At 44.5% G+C, this 27,478-nt stretch overlaps 1 protein-coding gene across 1 annotated transcript in view; it reads right to left on the bottom strand.

Moving 5' to 3' along the window:
• GTF2E2 (general transcription factor IIE subunit 2) overlaps window positions 1-27,478 on the bottom strand; it is a 648,065-nt gene that overhangs the window by 195,872 nt on the left and 424,715 nt on the right. Inside the window, exon 6 of the mRNA XM_069626171.1 lies at window positions 17,712-17,805. Coding sequence (XP_069482272.1) covers window positions 17,712-17,805 — 94 coding nt within the window. The remainder of the gene's footprint in view (window positions 1-17,711; window positions 17,806-27,478) is intronic.

Below are 27,478 nucleotides of genomic sequence, written 5' to 3'. Positions count from 1 at the left end.
AGCTGGCTTCCCTTCACCCACATTTTCAGCACGGGCAAGGCGGCATGTGCGTGCTTCGCACAAACTCTGGCTCATTGGCCACGAGGTAACAGTTAATTACATAGGCATCAGGGTCTTCCACCAAAGTCTCTCTCGTAATGACAGTTTCTTATTGCAGAGGGCCTGATGTAACAAACAAAACACTAAAGCTCCTTTCCTTTGTCAGAGTTTTCACACTCACAAGTTAAAGACTGATCTTGCTCCCTCGGGCTCGGACCACGGGCCCTCCTTATCCGGGCTCAAACCCCTTTTCTAAATGCTCACAATTTTGTCACCCTCGTTCGGGCTCAGATCCTCTTTTCCACAGTGTTCACAACTTGGTCTCCCTAATTCAGACTCCGATCCTTTTTGATACCAGAATCAAAGACTTTGGAATGTGCAATGGGTTTTGCTTGAACTGTTGCAGGGCCACTTCGATTCACTTCACACAATTTACCCTTCACATCAATCTTCTACTTTCATTCCTCTTGTCAGGATACCCTACAGAGACTTTCGACTGAGCACATTCACAGTGCCAAACCAATCTGTCAACCTGAGATTCAGGAATCAAATCTACAAGGGCTCTTCATTCATTGGTTACAGGCAAAACCTAGCTGTATTACCAGATTCTCCGCCCACATAGCATTGTATCATCACTGCTGGGCATAGGGTAGATTGTGGTTGATTCATTATTTCTTCCCGAGGTACAGTACCCATAGCTTCTACTGAAGATTGGAAAAGACTGTAGCTCTTCAGTGTTTGACTTTGTTCCCTCTTTCCACTCCCAGATCTCGTCTCTGGTGGTTGCCTAGCGACGGCTCCTGGAAACATGGCAGGTTCAAGTGCATTGGCAGACTTAATGGCTTCTTTGAGGGAAGACTTGTATAAGTGACATACCACCCGTTGAAGGTATGGGGGGCAAAGGCTCTGTGGTTTGTTCCTGTACTAACATTTCCTTGGTCGTAAGTTCTTTGTTTAAGCCATTTGTTAAGTAAATCCTTCACCCGACAAGGCATCTGCTGAGTCTCACTGTGTTTTAGTCATCGATGTCGTAGTTGTAACTTGTAGTGCTCCTCATCTTGACTCAGTCTTTCTCGGATACCTTGTATCAATTCTTCATATGTGGCAGACCCATCTAGGTGGAGAGTTTGGAAGACTGTTGGGCCACTCCCGTGAGGAGGGGAGCAATGCATCGATCCCATGGGTCTGGTGGTCATCTGGCCCTTTCTACGACCTACTCAAAGTTTACAAAGAACGCAGAGGGGTACTCCACACAGCTTAGTTTTTGTAGTACCATGTATGCTACTGCTAGTTGAGCACGTCTTTCGGTAATGGTCCCGTGTAATGCTGGCTAGTGTTTATTGATGCTGCCTTGTGATGGCTAGTTGGACTTCCACCAAGGCTCTTAACATATCCCCCAACCTGGTTAGTTTTTCTAGGCCCGGCTCTGGGTCCTCTTCCACTTGCTCTTCTGGGAGTTTGACTTCTTCCTCTTATTACTACTAGGAAATTCTCATCTCTGGCAGAAGGCAGCAGTGTTGATTCCCTCAGCTGACCCACTAGCTTCTGCTCTCCGTATCTGCCTTGAATGCCGCCAAGCCTACCGGATTTCATCCACTACTTCACCTTTTGACTCTTGGGCTAGACTTACAGTTGATCTAAAACAGCTGGAGTGCAGTCAGACCCAGCACAACCCAAGGAGTCACCTGAACCTTCGGTGGGGCTTCCAGGTAGAAGAATTCCAATTCAAACCCATACTTCTGATCCTTCTATTCAAGGGCTCAGGGCAGCTGTTACCCAGAAATCTCACTCCGATCTATCAATTTATTCTCGTGGGTGGCTTCTGTACGAGGGCTTTAAGCATCTGACACTACGTTTCAAAGATGGCCACAAGAACACCAATTCTTCAAGAAATGATCCAACCGTCTTTTTTACACACTGTCAAAATGTACATAAAGCTTGTTGGAATGCAGGGAATTATAGGACCCACTAAGAGGCTGCCCCTCCCTACTCTCCCATGTGCTTCCCACCACCCTATCCCAGGCTTCCCCATGACTAGTGTAGGCAACTAGAGAGAGATCGGCAACCCTTATTGTCTAGGATCTTGACTAAAGTGAATGCCTAAAGGCTTCAGCCTTATATCTCTCAATCCCTGCTACATTATTCTAGGTAAAAACAATCCTTGTCTCCCAAGGAGGTCTGGTTCTCAGTGGCAAATGGTGAAGTGTTCTTTCCAACTGCCCAATTCTCACTTATTCTCTTTCTTCCACACCCGTTTATTCCTGTCCCTAATATCCTTCTCTTCCTTCCCCTCTTCCTGTTTTACTTCTTTTTCCCACTCCATAGTCTCGCTCTCCCCTCTTCTGTCGTTCTGATGTTCACACGTCTCCAACCTACTCTCCCAACTCTTGCTCTCCCATGGATCGGCTCTTCCTACCACTCTCCTTGCTTCACTTCTCCACCCCTTTTCACCCTCTTGCATTCACCTCCCTTCACTCACTGTCATCCTCATCACCTCTTCTAGCTCTTGCTCTCCCTCCAACTGTCCTTGCTCCTCTACCTCCTGCTTTTTCTACTCTAACCTCTCTGCTCCCCATCACTGCCCACTCCTTCAGTTTTATACTCTACCCTCTATGCTGCCCTCTACTCTCCTCGCTCCTCTCTATGCTTCTCTTCCTCCTCCTCCTTGCCCTGTCCCCTCTTCCCGTTCCGTCCCCCACCCACTCCTGTTTCCCCTTCCACTTCTCCCTATTGCATTCACCCTCTTTCACTGTGCCAATCGCACTTCTCACCCAGTGTCAATTTATCCTCAGTCACTCCTTACTCATACACGCACTCACACGCAAGCACCACTTTCTCTCACCAACCAAAACCACACCTTTAATATGCTTAGTCTCCTCCCCATTACGCTCCATCATTCTTTCACTGCCTGGTCTCTTGGGCCGCCTCTTCTTCTCTCAACCTAACCTGAACATCCTGCAGTCCCTTCTTCTGCTCTGCTCCTTTTGTAGGGTCCCTTGCCTTGTCACACGGTCTCCTCCCTCTCCCATTGGATACCGTATTCACCTAGTAAGGTTAATCTCTTTCTGACACTTCACGTTACTCAGATGGGAAGTTACACCTGCAAGTTGATTAGAGCAGCAAAACCATACCTGTCCGCTACCAGCTGCCTCACCCTATCAAGAGCTCTGGTATTATCCAAATTGGACTACTGTAACGCATTATACATAGGGTCTAATAAACACACGCTGCAAAAAATCCAAACCTCGCAGAACAATGCCCTCAGAGCCGCCTTAGGAATCCCAAGAAGAGAGCATATCTCAGATGTCAGAAGACAATCTAATTGGCTCTCTACAGCAGACAAAATTAAACTCAAAACAGTATCACCAACATTCAAAAGTATTAATGATTTAGCCCCCAAATACCTAACAGAAAGGTTCAAAAGAAGAACTTCCAATAGACCTACCAGAGAAGCATATACCAACCAGCTAGTTGTGCCCCCATTCAACCTGAGCACTGCCGGAGACAACAGCTTCCCTGTCAAAGCAGCCCAGTTGTGGAACTTCTCTCATCTTCTTTAAGGTCTGACCAACCCTATCCAAACTTCAGACTTAAGTGTATTAAATAGCTCAAAGAAAATGACCTATAACTGATCGACGCCAGGACTACCTACGTCTTACCCATCTGTTAACCTGTAGCTGAACGCATACTTACATGCTCATTTCCCCCGCTTACTCCACCTTGCTTTTTGACTGCCAATGTATAGTGTGTATACACCTCTGTGTACAAATACCTGTGTATATAACTCTCCATATAACTCTTGTACAAACTTGTAGGGTAATCATTATCCTGTTGTCAATGTTTCCTGTATCTAATTGGAATGTGTAACTGTAACTTGTAAGCTTAAAGTAGACTTGCACATGCGCCCGGATACCTTCGGGTCTGGTGCGCGCTATAAATAAATAAACAAAACAAACAAAATAAATAAACAAAAAAACAAAACAAATGGTCTTCGATGTTCTACCCCCTTTTCCGACGCGGGCCCTTTGGTGCTTCATGTTTGCCCGGCGTAGGTTACGAAGCAGTGTCATCGTCCGTGCGCATTGCATAGCTTTCAGCCTTTGGAGTCCAAGGGGTGGGTGAAAACACAATTCCATTTGGGGCGGGTGAGAGACCATTGAAGCTAATGGACAGATGAGGAGCTCGACTGGTGAGTGAACACTTTTCCCTAGAGAGTGACACCCACCAATAGTGTGTGAGTTGAGAGGTATGGCATTGTGTGTTGCTCGGTTGGCTTGTCTCCTGACACTGCTCTCTTGTGGGTCGAGTGTCTCACCCTTTGACACTATTGTTTCTGTTTCCTGTAGTACTACAAGAGCAAAGTGAGAACAATGGACCATGAGGTGTAAGGTAGACAGGAGGCGATCAATAGTTGTATTCCCCAACTGTAAGCAGCCACATTTGGTTATGGGGTGGTCAGAGACTGGGGCCCTGCCATCCACCTCACTCTACCTGTGAGGCAGGGCTGGCTCTGGAACACACCCAGATAGACCTCCTACCCCAGATTGAAAGGGTCCCTATACCCCCTGAAAAGGGTCTGATCTCTGACCCTGTCACAGGAGGTGACAAGCAGCAAGGTTCAGGGCCCCTTCCAGGTAAAGATCAGGGTAATACCACTGGCGAGGACCATGATTCTCCAGGCTGTGGAGATAGAGGGACACTGAGTAGCAGTAGTAGGAGGGTATAATAAAATGATTCCTTGAATATCCCCCCCCCTTTATTACACTTTGAACACTTTGTCAGAGTTTCCAGGAATTACTGAGCCGGAAGGTACCAGTAGCTGGGAAGCAGTGGCGAAATGTGCAACTATGAATAAAACACCTTAACTATGAAGACACATGATATCGTATTTTCCAAAAGTAATGTTTCTTACTTGTGCACGAAAGAGTGAATTCGTAAAACTGCACCATTCAGAGACAGATGCTGAAAAGCTATGTTTTTTTGTCTATGCAGAGCTGGACTTTTTTCAGAGCATCAGAGGCTGTATCACACTGCACCTGGCTTCCACCTCATGACCTTCCCTCTTGGTTACAAGCACTCCAGCAGCTGCACCATTTGATACGTCAGTGTACAGTGCCTTGACTTCCATGGGGGGACACTGATGTGTGTGGGGCCCCTGTCTCACAGTAAGTTTACAGTCATGGTCTTGAGTAGGGGGGTGTGCTGGCCCTGAGAGTTCGGTGGGTCTCTGACCCTTACAGTGCATGTGAATCTGAAAATGGGGGCTTTTCCTGATAATTTGTTCTGCCCTAGATCATCACTGGGGTTTGGGTTTTTCACAGTCGTTTCTTTAGTTTTACTTTACTTTATAACATTTGTATAGCGTGGCCATGGACCCAATGGCGTGAGGGCACTACAAGAGAAAACATCACGATAAACAGCTAAAGACGACATGATCAGGAGGTCAAGTAAAAGTATCAGTACAAGGTTTAAAATCAGACTAATTCAAAAGATGAGTCTTCAACCTTTTCTTAAAAATCTCAAGGGACTCAATACTTCTCATCACCAAAGGGAGAGCATTCCAGACCTTCGGCCCGATGGCGAAGAAAGCTGAGTTAGCCACCTTTAAGGTTCGGTATTTTGGAACAAATAACAGATGTTGATTATTCGATTTTAGGGCTCTTGTATTTGTTCTCATAGGGAGACGCTGTTGTAGGTAATCTGGCATATTGCCCTGTCTACATTTTTTAATTATGGTTGGACTCCTAAACAGAATTCTAGACTCCACAGGCAGCCAATGGAGGGCACGTCTAGCAGGCGTGACATGATCTCTGCGCTTGAGTTTCATAACGACTCTGATCGCGCCATTTTGGCACACTTGAAATTTATTACGATCAGTTTTGTCCAGGCCTGTTAAAAGACTTGAGTAGTAATCCATTTTTTACCCTATTATTGCTCTAACGCTAGTCTCTGCGTTATCTTGTGATATGAAGGGTCTTAAGTGAGCTAATCATTTTATGTAATAGACACATGGAGACCAAGCTACTAACATGTTGCTTCATAGACAATCGCTGATCCAAAGTGACACCAAGCGGTTTCACTATTTTTAGTGGGATGATAGTTTCTTCTCCCAACTGCAAACTATCATAGCATGAACCAAGTTTATTCAATATGTAAGAGCATCCAATAACCAGAAGCTCAGTTTTAGATTTGTTTAGAGCCATCTTGTTATGAACCATCCAGGTTTTGATGATGGTGAAAACTTTTTCAGTGGCCAATTCATCCAATGTGAGCCAGATAGTGGAATTGACACATTTAGTGTCATCCGCGAAGTTTGTAAATATTACATTCTCATGGTCTAACATAGCAATTAAAGGGTTTCTAGGGTATTGCCTTAGTATCTTGAGAGCATGAACGTTGGTGACGGATTCCCAAAATAGATCTTCTGGACCATATCCTTCCCATTCCAGTAAATAGTACAGCTTTTGTTATTGCCACCTGGAGTCTATGATTCAGGGTACAATATATTATTCAGCTTTGAGAGAAAGAATAGGACAAGTAGTGTTTTTTCTGATACAATATAGCCAATTGGCAGGGCTGGAGGAGGGAGACATGAACAAAATCAGATGAATTTGGAGATGGCAGGCAGTTACAATACCATCAGCACCAGGTTGATTACTTTTTGGCAGGACTCAAAACCTTTGGCTCTCCCAATGTTTTGGATTGTAACTCCCATGAACCCTATCCAGCCTAGTCAAGGAAGAGGCTTCATAGTAGTCATAGTCAAAAACCTCTGAGGTGCTACAGGTTGCATACCCATGCTTTATGGGATAGACACCAACATACTGGGGTTTGAACTTTGGAGGGATAACAGAAAGCCACAGTTGGTGGACATTTTGGTACTGTGGTTCCAATTCTCTGTGGTTGTGAACATGGTGTGGCATCCTGTTTGCTGTGGAGAAGCTTTGTCGTTATCCGGGTTTGTTCTGGTTGGATTTGATGAGACCATGCACCTACTGCAGGAATGGGTGTGATTTGAGTCTCAGCTAAGGGTAACATTAGGGGATGATGTGAGTATGTTCAAAGATAACAGCCAGACCTGTGGCTCTCTGAATGATATTATAGGTGAAATCCACTAAAGGCAAGAAGACGCTTAATTCTTTCTCCATTATAGTCCACAGTAAAACCTAAATTATTGTTTGAGGTTCTGGTGGACTCTTTTGGTATGTCCATTTTGAAAATGGTAGGTGGAAGGTAAATGGGCCGCAATGCCTTGATGTTGCTGGAAGAATTTCCAGAATCTGGACAAATTGTGAACCTCAATTAGAGGCTTTGAGTTCTGGTAACCCATGAGGATAAAAAATGTTTGTTAGGTATTTGCAGCCAACATTTCAGCCGTGGGAAATCTTCAAAGTGGTACAAAGTGAGCCATTTTCGTGTATAAGTCCACTATCGTCCACATGGTATTGTACCCATTAGAGAGCGGGAGATCTGTTATGAAGTCCATATTACTAGTATGCTGGGTATTCTGGCGAATTCATAAAGGATATAGTAATACCACAGGAGATTGATGAAGACTTTTGGATTGGGGGCATGTGTGCAGGTAGCTTTGCATGCCTTTGTGAAAGGTTTTCCACACCACACAACTTTGTACGAGATCTATAGTCTGCATCTGCCTGTAATACCTTGACAAAGGACTATCATGGCACTATTCCAGCAGTTTTTGCTGTTTTTGTACAGCAATATTGTGACAAAATGATTGACTTTCAGGTGCACAGGGGATACAATTCCTACTTAGGCCCACACTACCAAACCAGCAGGATATCCCCAATCATACAGGCAAAACCAGCACAGCACAACAGGTATACCTCCTTTGCCACTTGGGGGTAAGTGGGTAGGCTATGCTGAGGTGTGGGCTAGCATTGAAGCATCCAAACAACAATAGTTCTGGGTTAGTAAAATAAAAAGGATGTCCAAACCAGGTTCTATAAAAAAAAAGTTGACTTTAAACTGAAAACACAAGCACTAATCAAAAACACTATAATCCTCCCTTGTAAGAGAAGGCACCGAATTATGCAGACTTTCAGATGAAAGAGCGACTGGATCTGAACACAGGGAGGCAGGCCATATTTACAGCTGCAATATTCAAGTTAAATGAAGATATCTTCAAAAAGGTAATGAGCAGGACTTAAATGTCACTAGAGCCCTTTAAGGCAGGCAAGGGTCATCAGGACCACTACAAATATCTTTCAGGCTTATTCTTGGGTCTCAACAGTGTATTTTCCACAGTTCGAGACAGCATTGAAGCAGGTTTACTCAGGCTTCCCTGTGGGTCAAGTTGGAGAGAGGGCTGCTTCCGACTGTGCAAGTTGCGTCGAGACAGAGCTAAGAGTGGTTTACAGCTAAAATAACGGACACTGTTGAGTAGGCTAACAGAGCAGACTGAGGCAGAAGACAGAGCCTAAGACGGTTGCTTTGCTTCTTGGTTGACGGGGGGACACAACACAGGGTCAACAGGGATGAGTGGAGTCCCTGTTCTGCCCTTCCCTGCCAAGGCAGCGGCAACAGAGCACTTGCAGGGGCTGTGCCCTCACGTGAGCAGAATCGGGATTCCAGTGTTCAGGCAACAGATACATCTTGTCCACACAGAAATTCAGTCCAAATGTACTTCTGGAATGGGTGAAGGAAGGATCTTTCTCCCTTCTTGGAGCCTTTATTTTCACCTCTTCGGCCAAGACTTTGGCCAGACTATAATCCGATAGTGGTCCAAATGAAAACCTTCCGATGTTGCATTAGTCCATTTAAAATCCTCTGCAAGGGTCCACTCCTGGCTGCTGTGATCAGTGTCTCTTCCTGGTGAGATCAGTCCCAACTCGCTTCGAGCATTAGTAACCTAAGAACGCAAGATGGTGAGATCCTCCCATGGGCCAAAGCCCCTCATGTCTACTCCAACTCTGCCAACTCTCCCATCTGCCCTGTATCAGTCGCTATTAATTGCCACTTTGGTGTTACTACCCTCTTGCTGGCAGAGCCTACCTTTGGAGTCTTGGTCCCCTTACTGCCAAAAGGTAGCAGATCCTATTCTCCTGCAAGGCAACAGGTTTACCTAGAGAAAAACAGCATTAGCAGAGCTGAACCCAAATGGTCTGTTTAGGGGAGACGAGTGAATACGCAGAAAGTCCTGGCAGAATGAGCCACTAGAAACCAATCTGGCAATAAAATGACAAATGATTTTGGTAAGTAAAGTTATACATTCCCATAAGCCACCATGTCAAAACCAGACATGTTTTATATTCACTTATTAATCTGCCAACAGGTGCTGGGAGCACACACGTGTATAATTTGGATGAGGGCTGCTCACCATTAAAAGCATTCCTTAGCTGTTGAACTTTGGGTTCCAGCAGGCTGTTTGCAGGAGTGAACGTTACTCTAACTGCTATGTTGGCCAAATACATGGCAGCTGTTAAGGGTGTCAGGAGACGGTGTCAGCAGAGTAACATTTGTACACTAAACTATTAAGCATGGGGTGCTGAAGTCCGATTAGCAGGTCCCACTTTATTAGAAAGAATTATCAGCATCATTTTGAAGTAAAAAATGAAACAGGTATCCCTCATCTCATGGCAATTGTCTTGATGAAGGAATTCTAAAATGCTGTCTTTGTAATAGGAAGAGCTTAAGTTATCAAAATTGTAAAAGCTGGTAGGTGATAGGGCACTTATTATCCTGTATGAGCGAACAGTAGACATTCTTTCTTCAGCTAGTATTTCCAGAACTGAATATCTTCGACAACGCAACGGCTTACATTGTTTTTGTCATTTATTATGTTCATTCATATCCAACAGCCCCAAAGTACCGCGCATCCCCACTCCCCTCATATTTCCAACAGGACCCTTTTTCAGCTCTCAGAATACATGTAAGTTTGTCACAATATTTAACAGTTTATTCTTTGAGGACATCATGGATTCACATACTAATTTTTCAAAAAATGCATTAAAAAAGCAGAACACCCTGTCCTGTCAAAAAGTAGAATACTCCATCTGTAGGGAATAAGTTACCCATTCTAACGCAATAAACTCCCAGACTTTCATTATCCACTCTTGTTCTAAAGGGATCGCCTTACTTTTCCACTTCTGTGCTATTACCACAAAAAGGGCAGCCAGAATCAGCATTATGCATGCTTTAAAAATGATTTAGACTGAGGGACGATTTCAGGGTCCCACAGACACAAACGTATATACCCTTGTATCCAGTTCTATCCCGAGCCAAAGATTTCTCCCATTCTAGTTTGAACCTGTCCCCGAAAAGCTTTAAGATCAGAGCAAGTCCAGCAAATATTGCTCAAATCTTCCCTCTCAATACAACCCCTGCAACACGCTGGAGAAGAGTGGGGATACATTTTCCATAGAGTGGTCGGAACATAGATTTGTACCATAACTTTATACCAGATCTCTAAGTTGTTTTGCCTCTGACAACCTTCGTGTATTCCTCCAAAGAAACTCCCTTTTATTCTGCGAATTGCTACTACTTCCCAGTGTTCTCTACTACCTAGCCATGTACGGTCATTGTATATCAGGGGTTCTTTTAGAGAATATTTTGTATAAAGATGAGAACAGGCTTCTGGAGTCAGAATGGGTAAGGAGAACTTTTTGAAAAGCCGTAAGTGGCCAGGATACAGCTCCGTTTATAATAGGATTCAGTGCTGAATGGCGTAATTGATTAGTATCTAAGTCTCTCTTTCACATATCCCAAAAGAAAGTTTACAGTCAAATGTTTTTATCGTTTGCCCCTGGAATAAATCCCATAATTTCTGACAACTTGCCTCGTCATATTTTGTAAATGCATCAGCTTCCATCCCCGGTAGAAATTGTGGATTGCGAAAGAGGTGTGAATGGGAATGATGCAATCTCAAATGTGTTAATCAGCTTGTCCTAGTGTCTCCCACTAAACATATTTTTGGGTCTATGAGCCTTTCGAATCCAGATTACTTCATTTAGTGGCGCCCCGGGCGCTGCCCTATACATTCCTACCATATTTTGATAAAGTCTGAGGAGAACCATTCCTTTATAACCCTTGAATGTGACGCCTCGTAGTAAGTGAGAGACAGCATTTATTCCCAGGAGCCACCAGAATCTTGTAGGCAGCACGCAATTGCTTATTATTCCATGTCAACACTGCTATCATTTTGTTTAAAGTTTTAAAAAATGGTGCCGGTAACGGTATGCATTGCTAGGAAAGAAATACCAAACCCTCGGAAGGACGACCATTTTAATGGTAGTAATCCTCCCAATCCACGAACTAGAGAGAAGACTCCATCTGGTCAAGTCCGATTTAAACCTAAGAGGAAAATAGTTTGCACTAGACATAATCTTGAAAGATTCTGTGAAGGTAACTCCCAAGAACCTGTTCCCTTCCGGCGCCTACCTAAACTTAAGAGCAACTCATGGCTTGATACAACCTGTCTCCTTGTATGGAGAGATTTAGTATTTTGGACTTATTGATGTTCACTTTCAGCCCTGCTACCTTTCCATAAGTCACTAGCTCTTTCTCTACTGCGGGCAGTGATGTCTCTGGATCTGTCAATGTAGATACCATATACTCGTCTAATGAAATCTCCTTCAATTTGCCACTTTCCTCAGACGAGTCAAGAAGGGTTCTAAATAGATAGTGAAAAGAAGCAGGGACAGAGGACAAGGCATACATTCGTTTTCAGAAATTGATTAGCAGAGTTGGGTAATTAAATTTTCTTGATTAGCAAACAAACCCATTTGATTAGCAATGTTGTACTAATGTTTTTAATGCCAACAGAAGTTACTTGTACCCAAGATATAAAATAAGCACCAATACAGCATTTTTGTTTTGTATACCACTGAATTAAGACATTAGTGAGATAAGTCAAGCCTTGCAAATTCTTTCTATGAAATGGTGCATGCCACCACAAACCCACTTTAGATTGGCACACTGCTGCGGCCCAGACGCCAGCCATGCACAGTGAAACTATTATTTGACATTTACTGCAAACAAAGTAAAATTTAAATAAAAGTTTCCAACATTCCAACATCCCCTGCAAATGGTACTGGCCCTTCTTAAAATCTACTCGAATATGCGAGTGGGCAAAAATACTTTGTGAGCCCTGTATGAGTGTCTGTAAAAAGGTTAGCTGCATGAATGGACACAAATAGACATGATAAAAAGGCTCTTAAAACTGTTTGGCTAGCTCTCTCTACTGCAAGTACAAATATATAATGCAATCATAATCATAGAGCAAAGTGAGCTCTGGAGGCCAACTACAGTGTAAAGTTTTGCAGTAGGTCTGTAGATGTACAGACTGGATGAAACTATTGATCACTACTTTAAGTAAATATCAAGTTAGCTTTGTGTATTCATTATGTAAAAGACTAAGCAGAGTGAATGGCATAGCAGGCAGAGAACTGGGCAAACTAGGCAGAATATTGTAGTTTGCGGTCATCTCACTTTCTGGCTAGTGGGTATAAACAAACATAGTAAGATAGAATGTAAAGGAGTATGGGATCAGCTCATGGGTGGAGCACCAGTTGCAAGCTGTATGTAACCAGCATGCCACAGGACTGCTATCAAAGCATGTAGCCGCATGGTCATGTACATGTTCAAAAGTGTCCACTCGTCAGTATGATGAATCTTCCCCAACAAAATGAAATCTAGTTGACACTGAGATTTAGATACACTTCACTGTAAAGCATGGAGACAATGCAGTGTTTTACAGTAGCAATACTGTAATTATGCATTATGTAACCTATTACATTTTTAGAAAAGGAATTGAAAGCCTTTTAAAAAGAAATAAACACATACTGGTCTTTGGCAGGCAGGATACAGTTAGCTTAATAACAGTATTATCCCGATTATTTCTGGTTTGCAATTATTTGAAAAATAAAAATAAAATGTGCGTTGAACTCCCACACAGGCCTTTTGGCACATGAGTGAAAGGGGCGATTACTACTGCGCTCTCGCTTCATTAGCCCCTTTAAACTTGCAGTGAACAGAGAAAATGGGGTGGAGAGCGCTAAAGGCAAGAAAGGAATGCAGGGTGAGCTGTGCTTTCATTGAACAGGGTAACTTAAATAGCTAACTTTGCTACACAAGTGCCAATTTAATTAGCAAACCTACAGAATTGCATAGCAAATTGCTCCGAGACACTGCTCATTTTATGCCTTGAGAGGGCATCCATGTTTTGCACCCCGGTTAATCTGTATGTTTGACAAGAGTTGCACATTACTAAACATATGCAGGGGTTATAGTAGTTCCCTCCCACCATGTGAATATACGCATGCCCAAATCCCATGTACTGCATTGTATTGTATAAAATGACCACTAGACTCAATCGAAAGCCTCCTCAGCGTCTAAGGAAAGGAGAAATGATGGAAGTCCAGTTCTAACTACATGTGAGACCCTTCTTGTATTATCAAAAGTCTAATAGGAACCAATAAAGCCAGATTAATGAGTAGAAAGTCCAATCTGGTACCTAAAAGTTTGGTATATATCTCTGCAAGCCAATATCCCCCAGTATTTTTTATAAAAATTAAATGAAATCCCATCCGGACCCGGAGAATTATTAATAGGAGTTATTTTGATCCCTGCCAACATCTCCTCCACCGTAATTTCAGCTTACAACCTTTTCCTTTCCATTGGAGTAATTTTCGGGAGTGGCAGGGACTTTAAATTATCAATTTGGTAGGTTTCTTGAGGGGAGTCAGAAGAGCACAAGGCAGAATTATATTTAGTCAATTCTTCCAATATGGAAGTAATTGTCCCTGTGGCCTTCAGCACTCCTAATTGTTTCTATAGTCCTTGACCCAGTTTGTTCCCCAAGTGTCTTGACCAACAGTATCAGCTTTACTGCCTTCACATGGTAGCTTTGTCAAATATACAGCAAAGCCTTCTCTGCCCTTTTAGTCAGTGATTCCTCCAAAACATTTAAAACATGTTTCAATTCCTCCTCTTCATCCAACACCAACTGTCGCATCTGTGCATCTCGAGGTGCCTTTATGGCAACTCATTTTCCTCTCAAGACCGCCTTAAACTGGTCCCATGTAATATTCTGCCGACATATGGGAAAGCAGATTATTTTCAAAATAACCATTGATTAATTTCCTGTTTCAGTAAGGACCTCGTCCTTCAGACGTTCCACTGGAAAATTCAATTTCCAGAACGTATGTGGTCTGGAAGGGAGCTGAAGGGCAACTAAGATCAGGGGTCTGGTGCAACAACTATATGGTTTCCAAATCTATTCTGACCATCCTCCCCAGCAACTGAAAAGAGTTCCAAACGTAATCTATACGAGAATGTGTCCCATGTACATGAGATTAAAATGTGAAGCCCTTGTCTTTTTCCCTTATCGCCCTCCAGGTGTCCCTGAGTTTTAAACCCTCCATCCGGTGTTTAAGGCCAAAGAAGGTGCTGCAATCCCTCAAGAGTAATATCGGCTCCTGTCATCTATTGGGAGACCATGCCAAATTGAAATCCCCCACTAGCATTATGTCTCCCTCTGCAAAGTCTTCCAGCTGCGATAACACTTCCCTTAAAAAAACATCTGTACCTTTATTCTGGGCATATATGTTCACTACCATTATGTGAAGGATTCCCACCTGGATCAGTACGAATAAAAAGCGACCCTCACTGTCTTCTTTCATGCTAAGACATTTTAAATTGAGAGTATTCCTAAATGCCAATAGAACCCCACAGGTTTTATCTATATATGTCGCCTGAAACAGCACAGTATAATTCCTGAACCGCACCCTATGTATATCTGACCTGCCGATGTGAGTTTTTTGTAATGCCACATTATCGTCTTTTTCACCCTGGAGCAACTGATAAACTCTTAAGCCCCTAATATTTTTTTGTTAGAAGTTTGAATTGCAGTTCTTAAAGTTAAGTAGATGCAGTGGTCCCCACACACCCTATATCTGCACATTGTAACCAGAGAGAATAAAACAATGAGTTCCCTTCCCCATTGTCCTGTGATTAGGAATAAAGAAGAATATTCCTATTGGTTTGCCCTCCGCGACTCCCCCATAACAATCCCTCCCCAAAAACATTCCCTGTCCCTTAAAACCCCCCTCAACCCCCATCCCCAAATTATTAACTTAAACTTTCGGGTCACAGCCAAAAAAAAAAAAAAACAAGGTTTCCAAGGACATAATGTAATTGGTATTGACCCTAGTGACCCAATAACAGTTTAGGGCTCGGTAAGGCCCTCTCATCAAACAAAGAGGTTAGTCTTGAATATTGAATGTCCGGAGAGCCTCCATAGGATATAAAGTGTCACTTTGCCAACCCCTTATTTGGTAGAAAAAGAAAAAAAATAGAATCACATTACCATTCAAAATTATCTCGACCCCGAACGAATCCCTCTTGCCTGCCGAAAAACCACCATTCCGGCCCAATAGAGTGCACCCATAATTCAAGAAAACTTTGGGTCTGCGAAAAGCAGTTTAAGTGTCTTATATCGACAAACCCATGACTTCGACCATTCCCAGGGTTTGCCTCTCAAGGATAGATTTCTCTGCAGGGGGGGCAACGCAGGTTCTGAGTCCTCATCCATGTGCATTATGTTGAGACCTTCTCTGGAAGTGGTGATCTAGTGGTGAGAGCCCTCCCACGTAAAAAGCACACCGAACGAAAATGTCCACATATATCTAATTTGTTTCTGGATAAGTATCTTCCCAATTGGTCCACTTCTCTTCGTTTCTGGGCATTGTCTTGATAAAGTTGTATCTCCACCCCATTATTTCTTGAAGGGCTTGACTGCCTCAGGACATTTTCCTTTACAAGATACAATGCCATTGCCACCAATACATCTCTGGCCCTCATTCCCGGACCCCGCCTCTTGTGGCCTGTGAGGTGGATCCGATCTATTGTTAAAGCGTCTGATGACATCTCCCACAATTACTGTGATCAAATGTTTCCACTTTATCTACAATGTCCTATGGAAGACTCTTCAGGAAAATATTTGACCTTAGATCTAGTTTCCAGATCTTCACATTGGATCTCCAGATTTTTTTTTATCCTAGAGACCTGATCGAGGAGTTCTTCATTGTTGTGTGCACCCTCAGGCAAATCCTACATTGCATGTTCTGTAGAATCAGTCCGTACTTCCAGTTTTGCCAATTCACCTTTTACCTCAGCCATAGATTGCATCAAAACCGCCCTAAGGGAAGCACACCGATCTTGGAACGAGGCCAAAGGTTTTTCCTGGAAGGTGTTCAAGCACTGTAAAAGAGATTCCCTTGTCATGGCTGTATCCCTGGCAGATTCCCCTGTTGAGCTGCAGGTGCCATCTTCTCCTGTGTGTTCACATCAGGGTCATCCCCTAAATTCCAGCAGCGTCAAAAGCTCCCGTTAGCAAGGAGGTGGGGTACTGAGTGTTCGGGCGGGCTGGGGTGTCCTTCCCCGTCAGCATCAGGTATTCAGAAAAAAACTATCTCTGCTCTAAGAAGTTCTTGTAGGGGTCAGATTGTCCCCAGCAAGGGATCCCCTTTGATATAGCTTGATCACTAGCCCACAATGGTCCATCTCACTATGCCTCCTAGGGATGCCAAAAACCCATCATGTACACCCCTGATGTACAAAGAATCAGTTCTGAAGAACACTATTCACCAAAACTTGCTCAGCATATCTTCCACTGTGATCCTTACCATGAACCATCCGGGGTTTACCGCGTGAGCCACATCCAATCCCAGCAAACAGAAGAGGGTGCATAACCGCCTCCAGGCTGAAAGGAAAGCCCCCCCCCCCCCAGCCAGCCCCTGAAGCAAAGCTTGTTTGATAGAGGCTTTATAATCCTCTCCTGTTCCCTCTCCCGACTTGATGCAACCTTGTGAAAATGCTTGCTTCAATCGTCCTCAAATCCAATACGCTGCTAGTCCATTACCCCCTCCTCCATATAGGTTCCTTCAGGAGGACTGATTCGGGAAGCAAAACCGCCAATCACATGCCTTCTCAATCCTGTTCTCTGCTCTCCCCGGCTGAGGAATCTCCAAATCCCGGCAGCTCATTTTGTCCTATGGAAGCACCCGGGGAAGGGACTACCGTTTCCAGGTCTCCGCCGCTTCATACGAGGGTTGGTGCCTTGAAGAGATGTGTACAGCAGTATTCAATCGCACTATGGGTTGGGTGGTGTTGTTGACTAGGAGGCCCTGACGGCGAAGCTCCGACACTCACATCGTCTTCTCCATGCGTCATCTTGGAATCCACTTTGGCATTTCTAACCCCGGGTTTAAACCACAACGAAGTCTAACTTATTGAAGAAGTGCACCCATCGCTGATGTCTTTATTCCTGTCTATAGCTCCATTAAATTGAAAATAATATATCAAAACGCCTCAAAAAGGAAGCCAACAAGGAGCAACAGCTAACCCAACACATCAATTGGGCATAAAAAAGAAACAATGAATATCTGCGCTGACACATTGGGTAGAGGGAGACAGCCAGTACACAGAGGCATGACAGAAAAAGGACGACAGAAAAAGACTATTACTTGACTTCAAAATTAAATTATTAAAGTAAATGCCAGCCAGTGACATCTACTACAATTCTGGAATTGATCAAGAAGTATATTCTTTATCTGGATGTTTTTAGAAACATCTGCTATTGACAAGATACTGATATCACTACTAAGTGAGGCATGCAAGTATTTGATTTACTACAAATAACGCTGACTTACCTTCATCTACTGTAAACTGACAGCTCTTGTCATTGTAGAAGAGGATCTTCTTTTTGTCTGGGCGTGTAACAAATACTATCTGATCACCTAGAGCCTTTAAAAAAACAAAAACATTTACTTACTCAGAAAGATAATATAAATGAGTAAATCACATATTTCTCTTCTAACATTCCAGTATTAGGAGAAAAAGCATCTTGTGCTACTTAAAAGAAAGGTTCAACCAAGTGTTTAATTGGACCAATCGTAATAACATCCTCATCGCACCATCTATCGATGTATTAAACCTTTTTTGCAGAACATAGCTTACATTTAGAATGATTAATATCAGAATTGCACCGGTTCCCCCCGGACCCCTTTTATCTTGTGATAATGGAATATCCAGCCCGATCAAGTTAAGGTCAAGTGCCCCGACAACAATAAATCATATCCCATACCCCTACTTTTGATGCCAGCTACCACAGCAGCAAAGTCACACCCGTAGTTGTGATCGAAGCAGACTACTCAGCTAACTGTACCGTCTACTCAATGCATATATGTGTTGCCATTGAAATGCGAAGACACATTGGCTTTCCCTAAATTTCAGCAAAGCGTTTCTCCGATCCCTGTATTACTGTTGTGAGTTGCTTAGTGTTCGTTGTAGTTATTTCTCACTACCAGAATCTTAATTTGTGATTAAGTGCTAATAACTACAACATCGGAAAAAAAAGTATGTATATGTGTTTCTTCCGCTATAAACTGCTTGTATCCATTACATATAATGAAACAATTAAACCTTGTGAATTAGCTATTTATACCAATATATTTCTAGTGATGTCTTTTTTTAGCACCATGAACCCATTAACAAATTCAGCATGTATTGTCAAAATCATTTTTTTAGACATTTTCCTGTCCTGTACCTTTCCAACTAAAGCTCCTGTTAAATGCACTATTACCTTTACTTATTTTATTTTAGGTAAATTGTGAATTTCTTGAAGAATTTAAATTCAAGCTTTCAGAGTTTCATGTATGAACCGGAATTCACAGATGAGATATGGTAGAAATCACTGATACAGAGGACAATTTTCCCAATCCAGTTCCTAGTAGAATGGAAGGCGTTTCCACTTGTTGTCCCTGCCATTGTCGTCACCAGTTGAAACATTGAAATAACATACATGTGGCAGAGAAAACACCACCTCCAGGGCCTATTTGAAGATCTTCCCCAATGCAGACGACTTCAGGACACCAGTGTGCATGAACTTCGTGGCACTGTTTGTACATGTATTCCCAGTAATGAGTGAGGACAGGGTCTGTTTATATGACAGATTAAGAGACTTGCAATTAGTTTCAAATTAATTTACAATCCATATGTCCAACAATCTCAAGTGTTTTTCATCTTTTGTATCTAATATTTGCTCTTGGTTTATTACAGTCAACCAATCATGGTCATCATGTTACTTTTTTATCAATAAATTAAAGTTTCCATAGACCAAGCAATCCCAATATTAATATTTGTTCAGAAAGATATAGATCTCCCCGCCGCCCCCGCATCCCTGCCCCCATGCTCATTATTTTTGCCTGGCGCAGTTCAAGCGGAGTAGAGCATTCCAAAAGAAATCCTAAAAAAAATAACCTGTTAAATGAACAATTTAAATTTTTTTAACAGATGATACAGGCTTATGGCATACCGATTCACGATAGACTGGAGTCCTACAGTTATACCAGCATGTGCTGTACAAGCCATCAGGGAGGAGGTTGCAAGAGTGACTGGTCAATACAGAGGGTTCACTGACATACAGGCTATTCAAGCAGTATAACAGTTTATTTTTTTATTTTATTAAAAAAAGGAAGAATATTTTCTATATTTATTTTCGCTGTACACATGCCAATTAAAAAAGACATTATTTTAATGAGAATTGCTTGTTTTTTGTTTCAATGCAAGCAAGTTAGTGTTTTTTTACCAGTGTTTCTGGTCCCATCATATCGTCTATACTCCACTGCATTAAACATAAGTGATGTGTGCACTCATTCCAATAAGCATAACTCATACTGACGCTAGGTATGTCTTTAATCGATAATTCTATTTCTAATGCTACAACATTGTATACATGGACATGTCACATTACAAAGCATCATCATAGCAATGTTTTTGGAGATCGAGCTGCTTATGCTTCAGTGAGTTACTTCTATTCTGCAAGAACATTATGTGCCATCCGCACCTGGGGAAAGACGCTCAGCCAATCAGGTGGTTGGAAATGCAAGCGAGAACACACAGTGTGCCGGCCACGTTTCCCAGCCACTAGAGCCCCTACCCCGGGTTCCGCCAATTTGAATGTAGGGAGGCAAAAGGGAGCCTCTCCCTTTAAAATTAAGATTAGATAAACAGGAGCTAAAAGCAGCTTCTGGGTATCTGGCATCAACCAGTAAGCAGGAGCTACCACTCGGGAACCAGGAGCTACTACATAGCACCCTGCAATCCTTACTTCAACAAAAGATGCACACTTAACATTGTGTCATTTCTTTAGGACCCCTTATGCTTTAAATGTCATATAAATATGCACTAAAACTTATTTATGGATTGTCCCAAAGACAGTGTTAAATTCACATAGGGGTGTGTTTGGTATCAGTTGGCTCGGGGAGCCAAGCGGTTGGTGTCAAGCCAACGAGGCTCGTCTAGGTTACAAGCAGGAGCTAAATAACTCCCAGATCCCCTCACTTTTGAACCCTGGTGTAGGTTGTCTCGCTGCATGTGGTTTTGTAAGAAAAAAGAAGAGCACAGTGCAATAGTACGACTGTTGTAGATGCACATGCAAATCCTGTGGTGTTAATGAGTGCAAGTCTCAAGTATACAGCTCCTGAGTTCTACTCTGCTTTCTATGGGTTTGGTCTAGAAACTTGTCAATATGTCCACCCATCACAGGTCACGCAACCAGGTGTCCTGTGCTTTAGCTGTGCACTCCTGTTAACGTTTGTTAGCCAAAATAAGAATCTCTCAACATTCACTTTCTTTATAAATTACTGTTTCTTCATATTTTCTTTTCTGGGTTTCTGTAGTTCTCCTGGGTTGCTCCCCTGCCTTGAAACGTTCCCAGTATATATTTCTTTATGATGGGGACTATGTGGCCCTCATGGATCATTATCCTGCCTAGGGCTCTAAGTGTGAAAGGAGCGCACCCACCTCATTAGATGGTTTGAATTACAAGGAGCACACTCTATTATGAAGGAGTAGGTGGACTTAAGAGGATGTCAAGCGAGAATACACAGTGTACCGCCCATTTCTTTATGATGGGATCTCTGCAGTCCTCCAGGATCACTACTGCCTGGGGGCCGCCCCGATGACAATGCATTACTTACCGTAAAAGCATTTCTGATGGTTGTATCTGCTTAGATTCACATGCTGTGCATAGTCCGACATCCAGTGGTCACTGCGGAGTATTGCATTTTATTTTTCGTAGTCGAAAAGGGGACGTCGACAAGGCGTGTCTAACACTATCCCTATAGTGACGTGCGGTGTACCCACAACCCCTCACGCGTCGAGGTCCCTCTGTTTGTATTTTTTCTGCCCTGAGGGAGCCTTCTAGACGCGAGTGAGTACAGAAAAGAGAGATATAAAAAGATGTCTATGTTCCTTCCATCCGAGCGGGGAGGAAGGGTGGGCGCATGTGAATCTAAGAGCATACAACCATCAGAAATGCTTTTATGGTAAGTAATGCATTGTCTTCTGATGTTTGTTAATCTGCTTAGAATCACATGCTGTGCATAGGCTGTGCATAGGCTAGCGAGCAGTACCCGGAGTTGGAGGTGGGTTGTGAGAAGGAACAGTAGAGAAAAGATGTCTTAATACTGCTTGTCCCACCTGGGAATCAGATATAGAGTGGGCATCTAGACAGCAGTGTTTTGTAAAGGTGTGTACAGAACTCCAGGTTGCCGCTTTGCAAATGGATTCAAGGGAAACATTTGCAATGAATGCCTCGAGTAGAGTGTGCTCTTGGCTTGAAGGGTAGTTCTCTCTTAGCAAGAGAGAAACAGAGAGTGATGCATTGAACAATCCATCTAGATATAGTGGACTTTGAGACTGCATCTCCTTCTCTTCCTGCTGCCACCGAGACAAAGAACTGATTAGTTTTTCTCAGTGGTCTAGTTCTTTCCATATAAAACATGACAGCTCTGCGCACATCAAGTGTATGGAAGCTTTTTTTCTCCCAAATTTGAAGGGTTTTGAAAGAATGTTGGTAGTTCTATTGACTGGTTGACATGGAATTTCAAGATGAATTTCGCTGCAAAACTTGGGTGTGTGCGTAGAACCACCTTATCTTTGTGAACCGTTACAAAGGGGTCTAGAACAGAAAGGGCCTGTAGTTCACTTACTCTCCTAATGGAGGTGATAGCTATTAGGTCTTAAGAGTGAGGTCTTTAAGAGTTGCCTTTTGCATGGGTTCAAATGGTGAGCCCATGAGCCTGGTAAGTACCACAATTAAGTCCCAGTCGGGAGCTGGGTTTGCTATCGGAGGGTGTATTCTCTTTACCCCCTCCATAAAGGCTTTAATAACTGGAACTTTCCACCATGACACTTTAAGTTGGGAAGTGGTGCATGCAGAAAGTGCCGCTAGGTGGACTTTAATAGAATTGAATACTAGACTCGAGTCCAGTAAATGGGTCAGGTACAGAACAATTTGTGTGGGAGAGCAGTCAACAGGGTTGATGTTTCTTCCTCTACACCAGATGACAAATCTCTTCCATTCGCTAGAATAACAGTGACGAGTGTTAGGTTTTCTAGCCTCCCTGAGGATGTCCATGCATCTCTGCGGGAGTTGTAAATGTCCAAATTCTATGATCTCAGGAGCCAGGCTGCTAAATTCATGGTCTGAGGGCATGGATGCAGTGTCCTGCCCTTGTCCTGTGACAGCATGTTGTACGGGCAGGGAAGTTTCACTGGAGGAGATAGAGACATCTCCATCAGGTGAGCGAACCATGGCTGCCGGGCCCACATAGGGGCCACTAGTATTATGGTAACCTGTTCCTGGTGCATCTTGTGCACAATCTTGTTGAGAAGGGGAGTCGGGGGGGGGGGGGGGGAAATCGTAAAGAAATTTCCCTCACCATGGAATCGATAGACCGTTCTCCTTGGATTGGTTCTGGGGGTACCTGGAGGCGTAATCTAGGCATTGTGAGTTCTCCAGGGTTGCGAACAGGTCTATTTCTGGGAACCCCCATTGTGTGAAAACGTCAAAGACGATGTCTTCGTGTAAACGCCATTCGTAGTCTGAGGGCAGAGGGAAGTCTCTGCTTAGTTCGTCTGCTAACAGATTGAGTTCCCCTGGTATATGTTGTGACAGTAGGAACATGTTGTGTTTGAGAGCCCACTTCCAGATGTTCTGGGACAGCTTGGACAGTCCTGGAGAGTGAGTGCCCCCTTGTTTGTTGAGGTAGTACATGGCTGTGGTGCTGTCCGTGAGGACCATCACTGTCTTCCATTGTAGGTGTGCCTGGAAGGCTTTTAGTGCCTTGAACACAGCAAGTAGCTCCAGTAAGTTTATGTGCTTGGAAGCTACGCTCGGAATCCAAACTCTGTGAGGAGTCTGATGGGATAGGTGAGCCCCCCCCATCCTTTGAGGGATGCGTCTGTGGTTAGAGTGGCTTCCACTGCGGGGGGTGGTAAATGGCTTCACTATTACCAGGTTTTCCTTCGACCACCACCGTAGCGAGAGAACCAAGGCCTGCGAGACCACCACTAGATCGTCCCATTGTCCGCTGGCCTGACACCACTGGCTGTTGAGCCACTCTTGCATTGGGCGCATGCGCAGGCGCGCGTCAGGTACCAAAAAAATACACAACGCCACCATTCCTAGCAATCGCATTGCTTTGCGTACCGTCACCTCTCGACCTGCTACATATTGAGGGATCTGAAACAGCATGTTTTGGACCCTCTCGTTGGAGGGGAAGACGAGGCCGTCCTTTGTTCGAATTAGAGCCCCTAGGAATTGTTTGACTTGGCTGGGGTCTAGGCTGGACTTCTTCTCGTTGATGGAGAAGCCCAGTTGGAACAAAAGGTCTACAGTCTTTTGGGTATTTGAGAAGCATGTTTCGTAAGAATCCCCTATTATGAGCCAATCGTCGAGGTAAGGGTATACTGGGATGGACAACCTGCGCAGGTGGGCCGCTGCCACTGCCAGTACTTTCGTGAATACCCTCGGTGCTGATGCTATCCCGAAGGGTATTACTCTGAACTGGTAGTGTTTGCTCTCCATCATGAACCTGAGGTATTTTCTGTGCGCTGGCAACATTAAAATATGAAAGTATGCATCTTTCATGTCCAGTGTTGTCATGTAATCTCCTTGTGATAGCAGGGGGATCACTTCCTGTAAGGTCACCATACGAAACTTTTGAGGTTGACAAATTTGTTTGCTGGGCGCAGATCTAATACAGGGCTCATGGTTAAGTCCTTTTTGGGCACAAGGAAGTACACTGAATAAATACCTTTCGTTACCTGAGATAGAGGCACAACCTCTATAGCTCCTTTTTCCAGTAGCTGGTCCACTTCTTGTAGAAGGATGGCGAGGTGTTCTGGTGTCATGCGTCGCCCCCTTGGGGGTCTGTACGTTGGGGAACTGTTGAATTCTATACAGTAGCCGCGGGCTATGGTTGATAGTACCCAGCGGTCTGAAGTTATTCCCTCCCATGCTGGAAGAGAGGATGTTAACCGGCCCCCGACCAGCGATGCATGGGAGGGGACCCGAATCTTCGAGTCATTTGGTGTTGGTGGCTTGGGAACCTCTAGGGGTAGAACCCCAACCTCTCCCTTTGCCACGTGGTTGTCCTCTCTGGTTGTATTGGCCACTGGTGCCTTGGTTAGAGGACCAGTTATTTGCAGAGTATTGCTGCTGCTGATTTTGCTGCTGGCGTTGGCCTCGAAAAAAGCGCCTATTGCCATAGCCACGTTTGTTAGGAGGCCTAGAAATCTGGTCTAGGGTTTTGATGGTGTCAAACTCTTTCTTTGCCATTTCTAGTGCCTCATCAACCGCCTTTCCAAAGAGGTTGGCATCTTTTATAGGCTTGTTGATTAGAGATGCTTGTGTTTCAGGTTTAAACCACAAATTACGCAGCCAGACATGGCGTTTGAGGAGTATTCCTTGGACTAGGGAACAACCAGCCGTTTCTGCAGCATCCAGAGTGTTTTTCACGATGCTTTGGTTGACTAGGGTCCCTTCAGTAATCGTGGCCAGAAGGCGTGTACGTAGGGGTTCTGGTACCTCCTCGGCGTCCTTACGTAGCTTGCTCCATTGTGCATCTGCGTAACTTGCTAGCAAGGAATTTTTGTTTGCAATCCTTGCGGAAAAAGCAGTGGAGGCTGTGATCCTCTTCCCCAGGGCATACCATTTTTTACCCTCCTTATCTGGTGGTGCTTCGCTGGTAGACAGCGGGACCCCTGCTCTTTTCCTTGTATTTGTCACCACTAGGGAGTCTGGTACAGAGTGGCCCGTGACAAACAACGGGTCTGAAGGGGAGGGACTGAATAGTTTTTCTATCCTCAGGTTGACCCCTCTGACCAACGCAGGTGTAGATAGTGAAGGGATAATTCGTCTCCTTACTGAAGCGAGGAGGGGAATGGTTTGGCTGACAGGGGGTTTCTCCTTGATTACCTTCTCCACAAAGTCAATGTCAGGAGAAATCTCCCCAGTGTCTATTTCGAAATGCGCTGCTGCCTTGCGTAGTAGTGCATTAAAATGTAGGTTGATCGTCTATAGGTGACGTGTTCCTATTAGGTGAGTCCTCGGGAGGGGACAGGTTTAGTGCATCAGGGTCCGAAAACGCTGATGGGGACTGCCAGGACTGTGAAGCACCTTCCTCTGGGTCTTCTCCGAAGCCCCCCCACCTGTATCTGGGTTTTCTTCAAAACCCTCCTCCTCTAGGTTCTGTTCCTCTTCGTTGCCTAAAAATTCGTCCTCCTCCTGTAAGTGGGGGTCCTTTTGAGTGAGGTCAGATAAATCTACATCCACTTGGGAGGGATTAAACAGCCTAGGGAATTTAGCTCTGGGGTCCATCTGAGGTCCCTCTCTTGCCCTCTTGGGTGGTGGTAGGTTTTGAGTCTCCATAAACCTCTCCATCTTCTCCATACAGAACTGGAGTCTCTCCAGGGTCTCATGAGGTACCCCTGAGCGTTCTGGGGGGGGGGGGAATAAGGGTCCTTGGCCTGAAAACACTTTGACCTCTCCCATAACGTCAAAGAAAGGTCTCCGTCGCCGTCTGAAAAGCCTTCTGGTAGGCTAGGAGTCCCTTTAGATGAAGGGGGCAGTTCCTGCCTTCCTTCAGGCCTTTTCGGCGTTTCTCTAGCCTTCTGAGCGGTATTCAGCGTATCTTTTGCCGTCCGCTTCTGGCTATGGGCGGAAACGATCCTCGCCAGGCTCTCGACGACTAATCTGTCTGTGGAGGGCTCTGGTATTGACGTTACGGGCGTTGCGCGTTCTACGGCGACGGGCGCTCTCTGATAGAGCGCTTCGTCTGGCGGTTTGGGGGTAGCGCCCTTATCTGGGGGAAGCCCAGTCGCTGGTCGCGTCTGTGGTTGCGAGGGGGGCTTAAGACTCTTACAGTCTGAGGAGGATGCCGGTGGAACATGCGTCTCCGTTGGCACTGATGCAATCTTCGACTTCGACGAAGAAGAGCCGTGGGTTATGTGTTTATGGAGTGTTTCTTGTGTGCGTCAGTGTTGCCGGGGTGTTCATCCCCATAAGCAGGGCGTGAGCCGAACTTGTCGGGGCCGGGGACAGATGACGAGGAGCGCGAGCGCTCCTTAGAGAGGTCTACAACTTCCGCAACGGATGTCGAGTTATCACATTCCTCGTCACTTTCTGCAGCGGCGGGTGAGGAATCGGACCTCGACATGGCGTAGGCCGCCCACCTTTTGACCCTGCGGTCCTTTAAAGTCTTAGGCTTAAGAAGCTGACAAGCCGCGCGGCCGTCTTCCTTGTGGTCGAGGGGCAAGCAACGGTTACACCGTTTATGCTCGTCTTTCCAGGTAAACGTGCCCTTGCAATGCGGGCAAAACCTAAAGGGTGTCCCCTCCATAGAGGAGGAAATATTTCACTGTAATAACAACCCCGAGGGAAAGGGAGGGGAAAAGGAAAGGCATTTTCAGAGAGAAACAAGAAATGTCCAACGACCCCACTCTCCCTACTGTCTTTTGGCCGGCGAGGCCAGGCCACGTGTTCGGCAGCGCCGAAGGATCTCCTCCGTCTCGTCCCCGCCGTCGAAGTTCTTCCTCGGCGGAGAAAAGGCTTCGCAGCTACGTCGAGGGAGGGATCTTATGTAAATAGATATTAATAAATAATGACCAAAGGTCGAGTAAATGAATTTGCAATGTCTCTCGAGGAGCTCCGCGTAAAGGCGACCAATATCTGGGCGGAAAAAAACAATCTGAGGGACCTCGACGGGTGAGGGATTGTGGGTACACCGCACGTCACTATAGGGATAGTGTTACAGACACGCCTTGTCGACGTCCCCTTTTCGACTACGAAACACAAAATGCAATACTCCGCAGTGACCACTGGATGTCGGACTATGCACAGCATGTGATTCTAAGCAGATTAACAAACATCAGAAACTTGATTATTCTTTATAGTTTTTCTTGGGGATTTTGCTCACACTTCATCTCTTCACACCGCTCCCCTTTTCTATAGGTCTTCTTTCTTGACACAGAGGCGGTTTACTTTAAAGTACATTTCACATGAAGACTTTCGAAACAAACATCCCTTCCCTTCTTTGAAGGAACGCAACCACTCCAATACAATGTATAC

Source organism: Ambystoma mexicanum, chromosome 6p (assembly GCF_040938575.1).
Source record: "Ambystoma mexicanum isolate Mex_15411 chromosome 6p, UKY_AmexF1_1, whole genome shotgun sequence".
Taxonomy (NCBI): Eukaryota; Metazoa; Chordata; class Amphibia; order Caudata; family Ambystomatidae; genus Ambystoma; species Ambystoma mexicanum.
The sequence above is the reverse complement of the archived record's forward strand: the minus strand, read 5'-3'. Positions and strand labels throughout refer to the sequence as shown.